Source organism: Quercus lobata, chromosome 7, assembly GCF_001633185.2.
Source record: "Quercus lobata isolate SW786 chromosome 7, ValleyOak3.0 Primary Assembly, whole genome shotgun sequence".
Classification (NCBI taxonomy): Eukaryota; Viridiplantae; Streptophyta; class Magnoliopsida; order Fagales; family Fagaceae; genus Quercus; species Quercus lobata.
The window spans coordinates 34,930,272-34,946,578 of record NC_044910.1 but is presented as its reverse complement, the minus strand read 5'-3'; the positions used below and the strand labels follow the sequence as shown (position 1 = coordinate 34,946,578).

The 16,307-nt window shown below is 36.4% G+C and overlaps 2 protein-coding genes across 2 annotated transcripts; both read right to left on the bottom strand.

Annotated features, from left to right (window-relative positions):
• Positions 1-3,466: 3,466 nt before the first annotated feature.
• LOC115951955 (receptor-like protein 9DC3) lies at positions 3,467-6,282 on the bottom strand. The gene is made up of 2 exons (XM_031069066.1): positions 5,413-6,282; positions 3,467-4,834 (listed from the first exon to the last, which is right to left on the bottom strand). Exons 1-2 carry the CDS (start codon positions 6,280-6,282, stop codon positions 3,467-3,469), a joined length of 2,238 nt encoding a protein of 745 aa, XP_030924926.1.
• A 4,201-nt stretch (positions 6,283-10,483) lies between these two features.
• LOC115954022 (receptor-like protein 6) lies at positions 10,484-12,400 on the bottom strand. Its single transcript, XM_031071874.1, has 2 exons — positions 11,062-12,400; positions 10,484-10,945 (listed from the first exon to the last, which is right to left on the bottom strand). Exons 1-2 carry the CDS (start codon positions 12,164-12,166, stop codon positions 10,929-10,931), a joined length of 1,122 nt encoding a protein of 373 aa, XP_030927734.1. The 5' UTR covers positions 12,167-12,400; the 3' UTR covers positions 10,484-10,928.
• Positions 12,401-16,307: the final 3,907 nt, after the last annotated feature.

The following is a 16,307-nucleotide window of genomic DNA, read 5'->3' as shown; positions in this document are numbered from 1 at the left end:
GTCAACAATGGGAAGGTAAGATGATTGCGATACTGCATCCCCTGTTGTAATGGTGATAGGCTTTCGGACAAACTTCGTAGACTCAACACACTGTCTCTAGCGTAGACTAGCGTAGCGTAGACGATGTGGTTGACTTGTCATAAGTCATTGACTCAATCCTATTTTTAAAAATCATTCCCTCAAGGTTTTGCATGCCTGTACAATTTGTTAAGTTGAGATCTAAATTATTAACCAAGGCTAGGACGCAGGTTTATTCGGGTGCTAAACCAGCAAACATTCATATTGAATGAGATATATTTATATTTCACTAGCTCACATTATATTTGAGAATTAATTATATTATTTGTCATTAAAATAAAAGAGATGTAAATTATTGTGATCCATAAATTCAATATACGATATATGGTTTGAATGAATCCAAAAATATTTAATTATTTTGACTAATTTAATTGCATAATAATTATTTTTATTTTTGATTGCGTGTATTATTAAATTTGCTTTTATATTTTGCTAGTTTTTGTTACAATTATTGCTTAAGCGACTGAAATTGAGCAGGAATTTCATATTCCAAATAAATTGGTTTAAAATATAAAACATAAAAAAATAACCACATAAAATTCCAAGACCATTATTTCTTAGTGGCATTGCCTGGAAGAACTCAAATTTAAATTATCCCTCACAATGTTTTGTGAGAAAAAAAAAAGAGTTATATAAATGACATTTTTATATTAATAGTTAGTGCATCACCTGTATAAACTAAACTAGTGGTAGACCCACGCAATGCGCAGGAATAAATAATTATTTTGTATAGTAATGTAATGTATAATTATTTCTCTAAAATTTTTGAAAATAATTTGTTCTCCCTAAAAATTAAAGAATTTCTATTAAGTCCACTTAGGTCTATTTTGGTCTCATTTAGTCCACTCGGTCAATTTTGGTCCCCTTCAGTCCATTTTAGACTGATTGGGCCTTAAATTGATTTTTTTTTTTTTTTTTTTTTTTGTAGGTTATCTTTTCAAGTTTAGTTCAAAAATTCTTTTTTTTTTTCTTAATTTTTTGGGTTGAATAGTATGAAATTTTATTATATTTGAGCTAAACTCTATAGTTTGAGTTAAAAAATACAAAGAAAATAGACATTAGAAATTAGAAATATGAGCCTTAAAATGCAATAAAAATGATAAATATTCAAAAGTCTCATTTGGTCCACATTGGTTCTATTTGGTCCATTTTGGTCCTATTCAATCCATACAGTCCTAATCGGTCCATTCGATCCTATTTAGTCCATTCTATCCACTAAAGTTCTAGTCAGTCCAATTCAGTCCATTGGATGAAATTCAGTCTACTTCAGTCTTATTTGGTCCATATTGATCATATTTTGTCCATTTCAGTCCTATTCAGTCAATTCTGTCCACGTTGATTCTATTTGGTCCTATTTAGTTCTTTCTGTTCACTTTGGTACACTTCAGTCCTATTTGGGCCATTTGGTCCACTTTGGATATATTTTGTCCATTTTGTCCACTGTGATTTATTCGATCCATTTAGTACACTGGGGTCATATTCAGTCCACATTGGTCCTATGTAGTCCAATTCGGTCCATTCTATCCATTTCAGTCCAATTAAGTCTCGTTCAGTCCATTCTGTCCACTTCAGTCCTATTCGGTCCATATTTGTTCTATTCTGTCCACTTCGGTCCTGTTTGGTCCATTTTGTCCACTTTGATTCTATTTGGTCCAATTCGAAATGAGTGGAATGCAAAATGGAAGAATTCTCAAAGAATGCGCTATATGGTGGAATCTAATGCTCTCAGTATCACATGTGAGGTTCCTAGACACCTTTTTATTTTGAAGGTTCCTAGACACCTTTTTATTTTGAAGATTTATCAACCAACATGTGAGCAAGCTATTTATGATGCACAATACCATTTATTTTGAGATTTGTTTTTGCTCTAAAAGAAAAAAAAAATATATATATATATATATATCTTGCTAAGTAATTTCACAATAAATTTATTAAAATATAAATACTAGGAAAATAAAATTAGATATTTTTTAATATAAATAAATAAATAATTCATTAAAACCTATATTTAGGTGGAATGTTTAATGTATAGTACCTATTTTTCTTTCATAAAAACAATGTCACGTGACACTAATTACAAGATTGAGCAGTGGTTGGACCTAATGCTCCCCCACACATGGATGTGGTTGAGCACTGGTTGGACCTCAACTTCATCATCCAAGATTGCCTTCGTAGAAAAAGGATTCTATTTGAAGTTGACCAGTAAATTTGTTTAATGAAGCTAGATCTACAATTTAAAGCAGTGGCCAGTTAGACATTTGATCATCCACAATCAATAGACTCATAAAATTTGTTTGATCGCAAGACAAAGACGTGTACCCTGGATATGTTCCTTAAGTAACACAGGAAGAAGGCATCCTCAATGTGGTTGTTACAATCAGGATGTACTCCTAGAATATAGGAACTTATACATGTTTGATGTTCTTATCAGATTCTGTTGGCATCTCAAGTTTGAATCCGTGCATGAGTGCATCTAAGATGCATGGACAATGCACATAATAAAATAAGTTCATCCCACCCATCCCCGAAGCTTCTACTAGACCCACTTAATATTTTTTTTTCCCAATCTCTGTGCCAGTGAGGTAGGGATGTTGCCATTGCTCTTCCCTGACTTGCAGCTGTTAAAAGATAAAAACTGATAATTTGCTGCAGCCTATAAGCCACCATCTGATCTAAATTATCCAATCAATAACACCAAAACTACGGCCTAATACAAAAAATGCAGGCAATATCATGTCAAAATCATCACCATCAAATTTTTTTTTTTTTTTTTTTGCTTGAAATGTTATTATTTTCTGTTAATTACTCATCCAAAAAGTTATTAAAAAAAAAAAAAAAACCACAAATGCATCTGGGAGAATGCTTACCTGGTCTGTCACCACATATTTTATTATATTTTGTTTTATAATTTTTTTTTTTTTTTAAGAAAGTCACCACATCTTGTTGAATGCAAATTTTGTCATACAAAAATGTTATTAATGCAAAGATTGCATGGTATGATAACAGAGAAACCCACATGTAAAGATGTCTCAGCAATCTCGTTCAAATTTATATACCCACACAATCTCTTTGATTTTCTTCTTTACTGCCGCTTTTATTCCAAATACATCAAAACCTAAAGAGAAAACATAAAATTAAATAAAAAGTAACAACTCTTGCATGACATACCGAAAAGGTAATGCTCTAAAAAGTTGTACTTATACCTAACCCCTCTTTTTTTTTAGAAGAGTGATATGGTATTTTATTCAAATAACTGAAAAATCAGAAAATAACTGGAAAATTAGATACTTATACCTAACCAAATAAACTAAATAAGCCATAAAATAAGCAAGCCAAACAAAGATAAACTGCCACTAGTACCACACACTTTGCCGCAACTACCCTATCATTAGTGCCTCCGCCCTTGATTTATGCATGCTCGTCTTCGATGGTATTTAATTCCAAGATTCAGTTGAGGGAAGATCCTGATAAGAATGTCATCAACGTGTTTGAAATACCATCTACTCCACCTCTTCCAAAACATAAGGGGCCAAATGACAATCCCAAAACCAAAAATAAATCCTAGTTCAACATTTATGAAATTCAAATGAGTTTCTTTAGAATTCAAATGAGTTTCTTGAAATGGTGGAGGTGACGATCTTGGCCCTAGATTGCACTTTTTATTCAAAGGATATCCACATAATCCTTCATTCCCTTCATAGGACACTTCCGAAAATGTGGCAAATTGCCTCAAATTTGGAATTGGTCCGACCAATTGATTGAATGAAAGGTTTAGAACTTCAAGGAAAGTTAGATCATCTTCAAATTGCATAGGGATCTCCCCAGTAAGCTTGTTGCTTGACAAGTCCAATGATTCTTGCTGAGTTAAGTTTCCCATAAATGGTGGAATGTGACCACTGAGAGCATTATGCGACAAGTTGAGAACAAGTAGCGATTTGAGTTCTCCTAATTCTTCTGGTATTGGCCCATCAAGATTGTTGCAGGATAAGTCAATTGAAGTGAATAGAGTTAGAATCTTAACCAACTTCATGTCTAGACCTTTATTGGTAACCGTTATCACATCTTGATAATAACATCCCATGACTTCTATTTTTCCAAATTGGAGGTGTTCAAATTGTGACTGAGCATCATCCATCATTGCCTTCCAGGCAGAAAGGGATTCTCTGGGAAGCCGACCAGTAAATTTGTTTGAAGCGAGGTCAACAATTTTAAGCATCGGCCAAGAAATATTTGGCCCTCCACAATCAATGGACCCATAAAATTTGTTAGATCGCAAGATAAGGACATACAACGAAGATAGGTTCTTCAAGTAACATGGGAAGGCATCCTTTATCTTGTTGTTCCCCAGGTCTAAGACTTCCAATTTTTTGCAATTCCCCAGAGACTCTGGTACCACTCCTTTAAATAGGTTTCCATTGAGATTTAGAGTTTGTAAACCACAATTAACTGAAAAAGAATCAGATATATTGCCACTGAGTCTGTTTCTCCTCACATCCAGCACCATTAGATTCTCACCCATCTCATAGAAGCATTGGGGAATGGTGGCACTCAACAAATTGTATGACAGGTCAAGAACTTGCAGATTTATAGCATTGCATATTGATTCAGGGATACTGCCAGATAATTGGTTGTTTGAAAGAGATAAGAAAGCAGCTAAAGTAAGGTTGCTGCCAATGCTATCATGTATAACAGAGCTGAAATTATTCCTAGAGAAATCCAAATATGTGGGAGATGCTGGGAGAGTTGGGAGTTGCCCCTGGAGTTGGTTGGAATGAAGATCTAGGAAAGTTAACCTAGAAGGAAGATTGTGTAAAGGCCCTTCCAGGAGGTTATAGGAGAGATTTAAGTAAAGAAGATTAGTAAGATTCCAAATCCAGTTGGGTATCTCTCCAGAAATCTGGTTGATTGAAAGGTCTAGAGTGATTAATTTGGATTGGTTTTTCAAAAAATCAGGAAAGGTTTGCAAATTTCTAGAAGCCAATCTTAATGTCGCAATTTGGGGAAAGGAAGATAATGAAGAGTTAGTTTCTTTATATTCAATATTAAAGAAAGCTTCTGGAAACTATTTGAGAGAGAAATCTATTCTGGAATTGATTAGAATGAGAAAAATGAAATTAAATTGTTTTACACTGATGCTCTGCTTTTGATACACGAATTAACAGAGCTAAGAGGGAAAACCAATAATCTAACTAACTCTTAACAGACTAACTAACTCTAATAATACAACTGTACACTCCTTAATCCTCTCACGTGTTTGCTGTCCCATGTGCCAATCACTTAAGCTAAGTGATGTCGTTTTTCTTTCATCTTTCCTTTCTTCTTTTTCTTGTGCACTCTGTCGTTTAGATCATCACTGCAGCAGCTGTGTCGTTCTTCTTTCTTTGTCTTCATGTCTTCTTTCTCAATCACATATTCAACACTCCCCCTCAAGTCATGATTTACAGAATCATTGACTTGGCTAGTTGAAGTCTTCAGATTTGGGGAGTAAATATCAAACAAACCCAGACAGTTGATCAACTTGCTAAAAGCTGGAAATCCTAAAGCTTTGGTGAAGATGTCTGCTGTTTGAAATTGACTTGAAACATGAAAGGTTTTAATTACACCTTCTGTTATCTTGTCCCTGACCAAGTGACAGTCAACTTCTATGTGTTTTGTTCGCTCGTGGAAGACAGGATTTGCTGCTATATGCAATGCAGCTTGGTTGTCACAAAGAAGCTGAGCACTGCATGGATGATCAACTTTTAAGTCTCTTAGTAATTGAAGAACCCACACAATTTCACAGGTTGTTGTAGCCATTGACCTGTACTCTGCCTCTGCTGAAGACCTAGAGACTGTACTCTGCTTCTTGGACCTCCATGAGATTAAAGAATCTCCTAAGAACACACTGTAACCTGTGATTGATCTTCTGGTGTTAGGGCAGCCAGCCCAATCAGCATCACAGAAAGCCTTTACTTGCATTGTGGAGTTGCTAGAGAAAAACAAACCTCTGCCTGGAGTGCCTTTCAAGTACTGCAACACTCTATTGACTGCCAGCATATGAGGCTCTCTTGGTTCAGCTAGAAATTGACTCAACCTATGCACTGCATAAGTGATGTCAGGTCTGGTTAAGGTGAGATAGAGCAGTCTTCCTATTAGTTTTCTGTACTGACTTGCATCTAGAATCAGCTTGCCTGCATCTTTTGAAAGATGTAAATTTTGTTCCATTGGAGTCCTAAGTGGTTTTAGACCCCAAGAAGCCTGTATCATGCAGAATTTCCAAACAATACTTCCTCTGGTTCAAACTTATACCCTTTTCACTTCTAGCAACTTCTAAACCCAAAAAATACTTCAATAAGCCTAAGTCTTTTAAGCCAAACTTATTATCAAGCAACTGCTTCAAGTCAGCAATGCAGCTAGGATCATTTCCTGTGAGCAAAATGTCATCTACATATACTAGTAAAGAAGTGAAAGAAACTCCTTTAGTGTATATGAAGAGAGAGTAATCTGCCTTGGATTGGATAAAACCAAAATTCAACAAGGTGGAAGAGAACTTAGCAAACCATTGCCTAGAGGCCTGCTTCAAGCCATACAGACTTTTGTTGAGTTTGCAAACCAAAGGACCAAAATTAGAACTAGAAAGACACTCCCCCTTGCTGTGAAAACCAGGTGGAAGGCTCATGTAAACTTCTTCATCCAAGTCACCATGAAGAAACACATTGTTTACATCCATTTGGTGAAGAGCCCAACCATTCACAGCAGCCAAAGACAATACCATCCTGACAGAAACAGATTTGGCTACAGGGGAGAAGGTATCAGTGTAGTCAAGACCCTCCCTTTGTGTATATCCTTTGGCAACCAAACGAGCTTTATGTCGTTCAATAGAGCCATCAGATTTATACTTAGTCCTAAAAACCCATTTACAGCCAATAGGAATCTTGCCAGGAGGAAGAGAAGTCAAGGACCAAGTGTTGGTAAGTTCAAGGGCTGCAATCTCCTTATCCATAGCAGCTCTCCAATCAGGGGATTGAACAGCTTCTTGGAAGGAAGAAGGGTCAGGGGAGGTGGAATCAATGGCCATGACAAATTTCTTGTAATGTTTATTAAGGTTGGAATAGGTGAGACAAGCAAATATGTCATAAGGGAGGCCAGGTGAAGGTGAAAGTGGGCTGGAGGTGACAGATTTGCAAGAATAATCCTTTAGGGAAGATGGAGGGTTATGTGATCTAATGGATTTCCTGAGAGGCCTAGAAACAGGCATAGAAACAAGATCATGCTCAGAATCAACAACAAGTGGAGTGACATGTGGAATTGGGGAAGGTAATGGAGAAATGGAAATCTGATCTGCAGAAGCATTATCTGCAGAATCAGGGAGTGTAGCTGGACTTTCATTTAAGAAGGTGGAATCTGAAACACAAGAATCAGGAACAGAAAGAGGCAAAACAAAAGAAGCTGAATCAACAGAGGAAGAACCATTAAGGTTCTCAATTGAAGAAGAAGATCCGGAGGCAAAAGGAAAGATGTGTTCATAGAAAATCACATCTCTAGAGACAAAAATGGAATTTGTTGCCAAATCCATGACCTTGTACCCTTTAATACCACTGGGATATCCTAAAAAAATACATTTTCTTGCTCTTGAGGCAAATTTGTGTCGGTTTTGACAAAGTGTGGAAGTAAAGCATAGACAACCAAAAGTTCTCATATGGACATATGAGGGAGATGTGTGAAAGACCATTTCAAAGGGAGTTTTATTTTGTAATTGTTTGGAGGGTAGCCTGTTGATGAGATAGACTGCAGTGAGGATGCAGTCACCCCACATTTTCAAGGGCAAGGAAGAATGAAACCTCAAGGCCCTTGCAACATTTAAAATGTGTTGATGTTTCCTCTCAACAATTGCATTTTGTTGAGGGGTCTCAACACAAGTTAATTGATGCAAAATACCCTTTGATTTGAAAAAATCTTTCATAAAGAATTCTGTCCCATTATCACTTCTAAGACATTTGATTTTTGTACTAAATTGTGTTTCAACCATGTTGGAAAATTGTTCAACAAGACCCTGTGTTTCTGACTTGGATTTAAGTAAATAGACCCAAGTACATCTAGAGTGATCATCCACAATGGTAAGAAAGTATTTGTAACCTTCAATAGTTGGAACTGAAAAGGGTCCCCAAAGGTCACAATGCACAAGATCAAAGATACAATTAGAGACATGACTGCTATTAGGAAAAGATAACCTCTTTTGTTTGGCAAAATGGCAAATGTCACAACAGGCTGCTTTATTAGGATTTAAACCAGATACAAACTTATTTTGTAATGACAATTTTGCATAAGAAGGATGCCCTAAACGGAAATGCCACAAATCAGCATTATTGATAGAGTTATTACTAACAGAAGGAATAGAAATAGGCATCTGTGATGAGGCAGCAAGGGCAGATGAAGGTGGAGGACTTTGTTGCAGAAGATAAAGGCCCTTTGATGCTTTACCCAGTCCAATCATGTTCCAATTGGCCAGGTCCTGGATAAAGCAAAAAGAACCAAAGAATACAAGGCAACAAAAACATGTTTTAGTGAGTTGGTTGACTGATATGAGATTAAAAGTAAAGGAAGGGACACAAAGAACCCCATAGAGAGTGAGTTGATCTGAGACATGGACTGTGCCTATGTGAGTAACTAAAGCTCTCTCTCCATTTGGTAAGTAAACGTGAGTGTTAATGGTAGAAGTAATGGAGGTTAAGCAAGCTACTGAATGAACCATATGATCTGAGGCACTAGTATCAATGATCCATTCATTGGTTTTATGAGCATGCCTATCAACTATATGTGCAGAAAAAATGGAATGGGAAAAGTTTGGAGGCAACCAGAAGGGATTACCTAAAAAATTTGCAAGATAAGGCATGGAAGAACTGGGGCCTGTAGCAGCATTAGCACCATTCAGTGGAGACTGAACTGAAGCAGCTTGGTGATGAGAGGCCTGAGAGCCATTTGATTGAGAAGTAAGGAAAGAAAGTAACTGCTCACATTGGCTCTGAGTGATAGGACACTGAGGTGCATTGAATTGAGATTGGGCTGCCCTAAATTGAGGTTGTGGCATGGTCAATTGTGGTGCATAATGCATCTAATCAGGTTGGTTATGAAAATTGGACATAGACTGAGAAACAACATTCCCAAAGCCACCATTGTTGCAAAAGAGATTTCCAAATGATCCATTGCCACTGCTGGAAACCTGATTAGCCAATGCCTTCCCTTTGTGCTTATATCCTGGAGGATACCCGTGCAATTTGTAGCACTTGTCTGCTACATGACCAACAAATCCACAATGAGTGCACACAGGCCTTTCCTTCTTTGCATTGCCATTCTTTCCCCCTTGATTACCCTGAGGTACACCCTGATTCCAGCCTTGATGAACTTGATTCCATCATTGATGACCTTGATACCCCTTTGAATTAGGGTTATTAGCATATAAAGCTGTTGGTTCAATGACCAAATCAGCTTGACCAACTTGCCTACGCTTTTCTTCTTGTAAAATCAAAGAATATGCTTTGTTCAAAGCAGGTAGTGGCTCAGTAATTAAAATATGACTAGTAACAGTGGAGTAACTGTCATTGAGTCCCATAAGGAATCGAAAAACTTGATCCTTTTGCTGAGCACACAATTGATTTCTTTAAGAACCACAAGTGCAAATACAAGTACATGTAGAAAAGGACTGAAAATGCACAAGTTCATCCCATAAAATCTTGAACTTAGTGAAATAAGAACTCACCGATAAGGAACCTTGTGAAAGTTTCGAAATTTCTTTCTGAATTTCAAAGAATCTTGGAACATTTGGCTGAGAAAACCTATCACGCATGTCGATCCATAATTCCCTTGCAGTGTGAATATACATAACACTGGTAGCTAGATCCTTACTCAAGGAATTCACCATCCATGAAAGGATTGTAGTGTTTGCTCTGTGCCATGCATTATACAAAGGATGGGAGAGATCAGGTGTAGAAATTGAACCATCAAGAAAGCCAAATTTGTTTCTACCACTGAGAGATAGAAACACAGCCCTCGACCAACTGAGATAATTTTCTGGACCGATCAACGGTTGAGAAACCAGAACAACATCAGATGGTGGAATGAAATAAGGGCTCGAAGGATTGGTATTCACATCATCCATTGAAGGAGCTTGATTGGATGATCTACGATTCTCAGTACCAGAAGCGTTTGGAAGAGTTTCAGAATCTGAAGCAGCGTTAGAGACGGAAGCCATTGATGAACTATTGAAGCTCTGATACCATATTAAAGAAAGCTTCTGGAAACTATTTGAGAGAGAAATCTATTCTGGAATTGATTAGAATGAGAAAAATGAAATTAAATTGTTTTACACTGATGCTCTGCTTTTATACACAAATTAACAGAGCTAAGAGGGAAAACCAATAATCTAACTAACTCTTAACAGACTAACTAACTCTAATAATACAGCTGTACACTCCTTAATCCTCTCACGTGTTTGCTGTCCCACGTGCCAATCACTTAAGCTAAGTGATGTCGTTTTTCTTTCATCTTTCCTTTCTTCTTTTTCTTGTGCACTCTGTCGTTTAGATCATCACTGCAGCAGCTGTGTCGTTCTTCTTTCTTTGTCTTCATGTCTTCTTTCTCAATCACATATTCAACAAATCGAAAAGCTGTTGGGAAGGTTTCTCAACTGCCGAATCTTATTAAGCTGAAAGGAGCCACTAAATTTGTTTGAAGAAAGTGAGAGAACCTTAAGACCTCGAAGTTCAAAGATAGACATTGGTATTGGCCCTTCCAAGTTGTTGCTACTTAAATCAAGAGTGCCCAGTAGGTAAGAAGAAACAGAAAAGTAATTGAGTTGACCAGAAAAAAGGTTGTCAGAAAGCTCCAATTTCTGCAACAATGGAAGGGAAAACAGAGAGACGGGAATACACCCTCCAAGTGAATTGGAACTTAAGTGAAGGTTAACAAGATTCGGAAGATCATTCCAATGAGTGGAAGTAATCTGACCTGTTAATTTATTATGAGAAAGGTCTAAATCGGTCAAATTCTTGGCCATGCTGAATGATGGAATCGGTCCGGTGAAGCTGTTGAATGACATGTCCAAATAAACCAACTGAACAAGATTTGCCATGGAGTTTGGGATTGCCCCGCTGAAGTTACAATTAGAAAGATCTAATCTGGACAACATTGTAAGGTTACCAATTGCATCTGGCAGTGCCCCTTGAAGTAGTTCGTTATTTGATAAGTCAAGCGTCTGCAGTGTAAGAATTTGAAAGACATTTTCTGGAAATGTTCCATTCAATCCACAAAAACCGAGATGCAAGGACGTCAAATTTACAAAATTTGCAAAAAATTCTGGAACTGGAGCATTAAAGGGATTACCATCGAGATGAATAATTGAGAGGGACCGAAGCTTTGATAAAGAGGAATCAAAAGGCCCTGAAAGATAACAATTAATCATGCTCAACACCCTTAGATTTGGCGCTAAAGAAGATAAGGCCTGACACCATTCATTTCCTGGTGCTGATATATTTACAGCATCAAGATAAAGTTCCTCTAGTTTCCCAAAATTCTGAACTAGCGTAGCTAAATTTGGTTTCTCAATTTTCAGCATAGAATCACTCAAATAAATATCGATAGACAAATCAAGGGTAACCAACCTGCTCAAGTTTGAAATCTCAATGGGAATCTGCCCCTCAAAGCCAGCGTTTGACAGGTTCAAATAAATCAAATTCGTCAGATTACCAAACTGAGATGGAACAAGAGAAGAACTCAATTTGTTGTAAGCCAAATTCAGGTTCTCCAGATACTGGAGACTGAAAAGGCTTGAATTGTGAAGTCTACCAGAGATGGATTCGTTGAACAGGTTGAGACCAATAACACGTCCCTCCTCGCTGCCGGTTACACCTTCCCATAAACAGCAATTTAGGCTTTCGTTCCAGTGTACCAGTTTTGTGGACAAAGCACTATCGAATTTGAGGCTGTTCTTCAATCCGATCAACAAATCTCGCTGATCATGAAGACATTGGTCAGACACGACAAAGATACAAAAGTTGACAAACAGTGAGCATATGGTGATCAAGAAAAGCCATGAAAAGAACGGAATTTTCATTGTAGGCTGTATAAGATACACTCTTACAACCAAGAATTGAAGAGGTGATGAAATTAATGGTTGGTTCAGGAGGGTAAAGACCCATGAGCATGGCCTTTTTGACTTGTGACCAAAAAGCAAAAACCACTCGAGTTTGGCACAGCAGGTCAGCAGAGTGTAGAATGGGAGGTAGATGATACTCTGCTTCAATTGGAGTAATGGTAAAAATGGTGATGGTTGATGTTTGAGAAATAATTGGCTCCAGCGTAGGGATTACAATGTAGTTTTCTCATTTGCAAACTTCGCACTCAACACGGTGCCAGTGGCTCTACTGTAGACAATGTAGTTGTCATTGTCTCTTTGACTCATCGCTACTCATTAGACAATGTGTAATTTGTTAGATTGAAAATTTTATTAACCAAGGCTAGGACGCATGGTTTATCTGGGTAATAACTGCTAACTGCTAAACCAACAAAGATTCATATTACGTGAGATATATTTATATTTCACTCACATTTTTTTCTACTATACTGGAGTGGAGGATGTCCCGCGTGCAAGTACATTATAAGTTTATTATATAAAAATATTTTGTAAGAAATTATCTTTATAGTTTAGGTATAATACTCAATAGATTTTATTTTATTTGAGAATTAGTTATATTACATTTCAATCAAAAAGTTTCTCAAAAAAAAAAAAAGTCATTTATAAAAGGGGAGTGTAAATTATTATAATTGATATAATTCAGTACATAAACATATGTTTGAATGAACTCAAATATATTTAATTAAATGTTTTGCTAATTTTTGTTTTGATTATGGGTAAAATAACTGTAGGGATAAAGGCCCAGGATCATATGTTGGGCCTTGAGCTTAGTCCGAGGACATTGAACGGTCCAAAAAGGGCCAAATAGTCATTAGGGGTTCCAATCCAAAGTCTCATAAGTAAGGAACGAATGGAGGATGATCCAAGGAGGAACTCCTCCTCGGATATGATGAATGCAGCTCAAATATCTATTCCAGCAATTAGAGTGATCCTCTAGAAAGTTCCAATGATAGGGACGTGCCGCATGAACATACGACAGAAAGCTCCAATGATAGGGACGTGCCGCATGAACGTACGAGAAAGAAAGAAACCCAAAAATATCTAAAGAAAAGTTGCTACCACCGCATTAAATGCGTTGCAACTATTTTTCTAGCCGCATTTATATGAAGAAAATCTCAGAACAGTGTTGCCTTGGCTATCACGACTCATAGAAAGCCTAAGAGGATGTTTGATAGGATAGATACTCAAGTAAAGGCTTAAACGATCAACAAGTATAGGATCAAGATGGCATAAAGGGAGTTATATAAGGTGATAGACCCTCCATGAGAAAGGGATCGGAAAGAAAAAGAGAGAACATTGTTGTAATCTAAATTGTCTTTGATAACGATCAAGGAATTAGTGAATTGAACAACACGGATAGTGATGATATTGAAGGCCTGAAAGATAAGAAACAAGAGATCGGAGAAGACCAGGGTTGACCAGCCACAAACCCTCCGATGATAAAGTTAGTATTTTCTTCTGAAACAAAGAATTCTCAACTTAAAGAGATTGTGTCAGAAGAAAAGGCTAACTTTACCATTGGAGGGTCTGTGGCCGGTCAACCCCGGTCTCCTCTGATCTCTTGTTTCTTATCTTTCAGGCCCTCAACATCATCACTATCCATGTTGTTCAATTCACTGATTCCTTGATCGTTATCAGTTTCCAGACACCATCTCTTTAAGTTGAGAATTCTTTGTTTCAGAAGAAAAGGCTAACTTTACCATTAGAGGGTTTGTGGTCGGTCAACCCCGGTCTTCTCTGATCTTTTGTTTCTTATCTTTCAGGCCCTCAACATCATCACTATCTGTGCTATTCAATTCACTAATTCCTTGATCGTTATCAGTCTTCATATCCAGTTGTGATCAATTTATACTAGGTTATCTTCTCGGACTGAAAGTCTATTAATATTATTTGTGTTTGATTGTCATTCAGTTCAGTATTAACCATTGTCAAACTCGTTAGGGCCTAGTTCTTTGACCCACTCTCTACAAATTTTATTGTTCTGGGCTTATTGGTCCTAGATCCCATATATCTTGGACTTGAACTGTAAATCTGGTCCTTACAATAACTAAACTAGAGCTTCAAAGAAGTCCTTTTTAAAAATAACCTTACAAATTTCAAGACCCTTAAGTTTTAGTGCCATTGCTAGAAAAAACTCAAATTAAAATTCCCTACCAACCTATTGTGAGCAAAAAAGGAAAAAAAATCACTAAATTTTCTTTCTACAATAATAATTAGTACACCAACTATAAAAAGATAATACCTAGAAATGAATGCAAGTAGTACATTAAACACACAGAAATTAATTATTATAGTGTCATAAAAAATTAAGAGTATTCTATTCCTTCAAGAAATGTGTCATATGACAAAACTTTACACTATTGCAGCTTGGAATAAAACTTTTGGAACAAAATTATTAGTTGAGAAATTGGGATAACATATACTAGACCCCTTTTATTTTGATTATTTATCAACCAAGACATTAGCAAGCCATTTATGATGCACACAACAATACTATTGCAAAGAGATGATAGCTACTTTAATTTGACCCACCAATTTGTGTATATATTCAATCATCACACACCATGTTTTAGTTTGAGTAATTCATAAAAATTTGATGCATCCCCAATGTCCCATATCAGGGTCCTTGTAAATTTATAGATTTGTCACTGGTCAGAACGACAAGAAATTTTTTGTGTAAGATCATTATTGTTGAGAAATCTGTTAGTGTTCTTGCTAATAGGAGCCCTCTAATTATTTTTCCGAGAAATAGGTCATTCACTAATTCATAGCAATCGTGAATTTTAGTCAAAGTATTTTTTGTTAATGGGAGGCAAAATGACTTGTAGTTTATTCCTTTCAGTGTTTTTCTTTTGTGACAATTTTTAATTTCTACTAAGAGCCTATTGGGATAAGCGTTTTGATAATCAAAACACACGTTTTTGGATGAAAATGCTAAAAGTCAAACGCTCGGCATTGCGTTTATAATGAAATCACGTTTTCAAATTTCCAAAAACTCACATTTTCAAAACACAATGAGCTCAAGCTTTTTCAAAAACACCAGTGAAAATGCAAATATGAGTTTACTATCAAAGTTTTTTTTTAAGTGTGAAATTCTTAAAATATCCTCACAAAATTGCATAATGACCAAAATACTTAAGAAAAATTTATTGGCTTGACACCATCGAACTCCTCTGTGCTTTTGCCCAGTTGCCTCTGTCTATCTCCTATCATCCAATTGTTAACTTTTTGTTCCCTTGTCTCTCTTAGCTTGTTGCTTCGTTGTCATTGCAAGGATTAGTTGTCCTCATTGTTTTGCTTGACTAGAATCTTATGGGCAAGGGTGAAAATTGGAGCTAAAGAAGATTAGTGGGTGGCGCTGTAGGGATGAGAAAAGGAAGACAAGCAAGTAGAAAAGTCGTGATGTGTTGGTAGGCCTGGAGAAGATATACATGGGCAAAAAATGTGGTAGGTGTCTAGGAGATAGATTCTTTTAAAGTGAGTGTCCTTTTCTTTTATTTATTTATTTTTAAATTTTTAAGAAAACTTTTTCTTATTTTATAACAAGTCATTACCCTAAAAAAAATGCTATTATTATATGCCTTAAGTTACAAGATGACAAAGGAGCCTTAACAACATAGTTATGCCCATTTTGGTAAATTACACCTACCTCATACATTTTACACCAATTTTATCAAAACATTCAGTTTATAGAAGCCACACTTTTTTTTATGGTTTTACCAATCAGTTAAGTGTGATTTGATAATAATATTTTCAAAACGCACGTCTTAAAAACACTTTTAAAAATGCACTTTTTAAAACAGCATATCCCAATAAATCCTAAGCCAGGCTTTTAGTAGTGATTAACTATCCCAAGAGTGGTCGGGCTTCTATAAGGATAGTTGAAAAGATTAACTAGAAAATTCCAAAGGCTAAATGCACAACACAACCTTTGTCAGCATTTTAACATTTTTTGTTATTGTAGATAATAGTGGAAACGCATACTGAACCACAAGTTGTTACACTCCCGGGTTCAGCATAATAGTAGCTCAAGCAAGTCTAACATCCGTGCCACATAGCA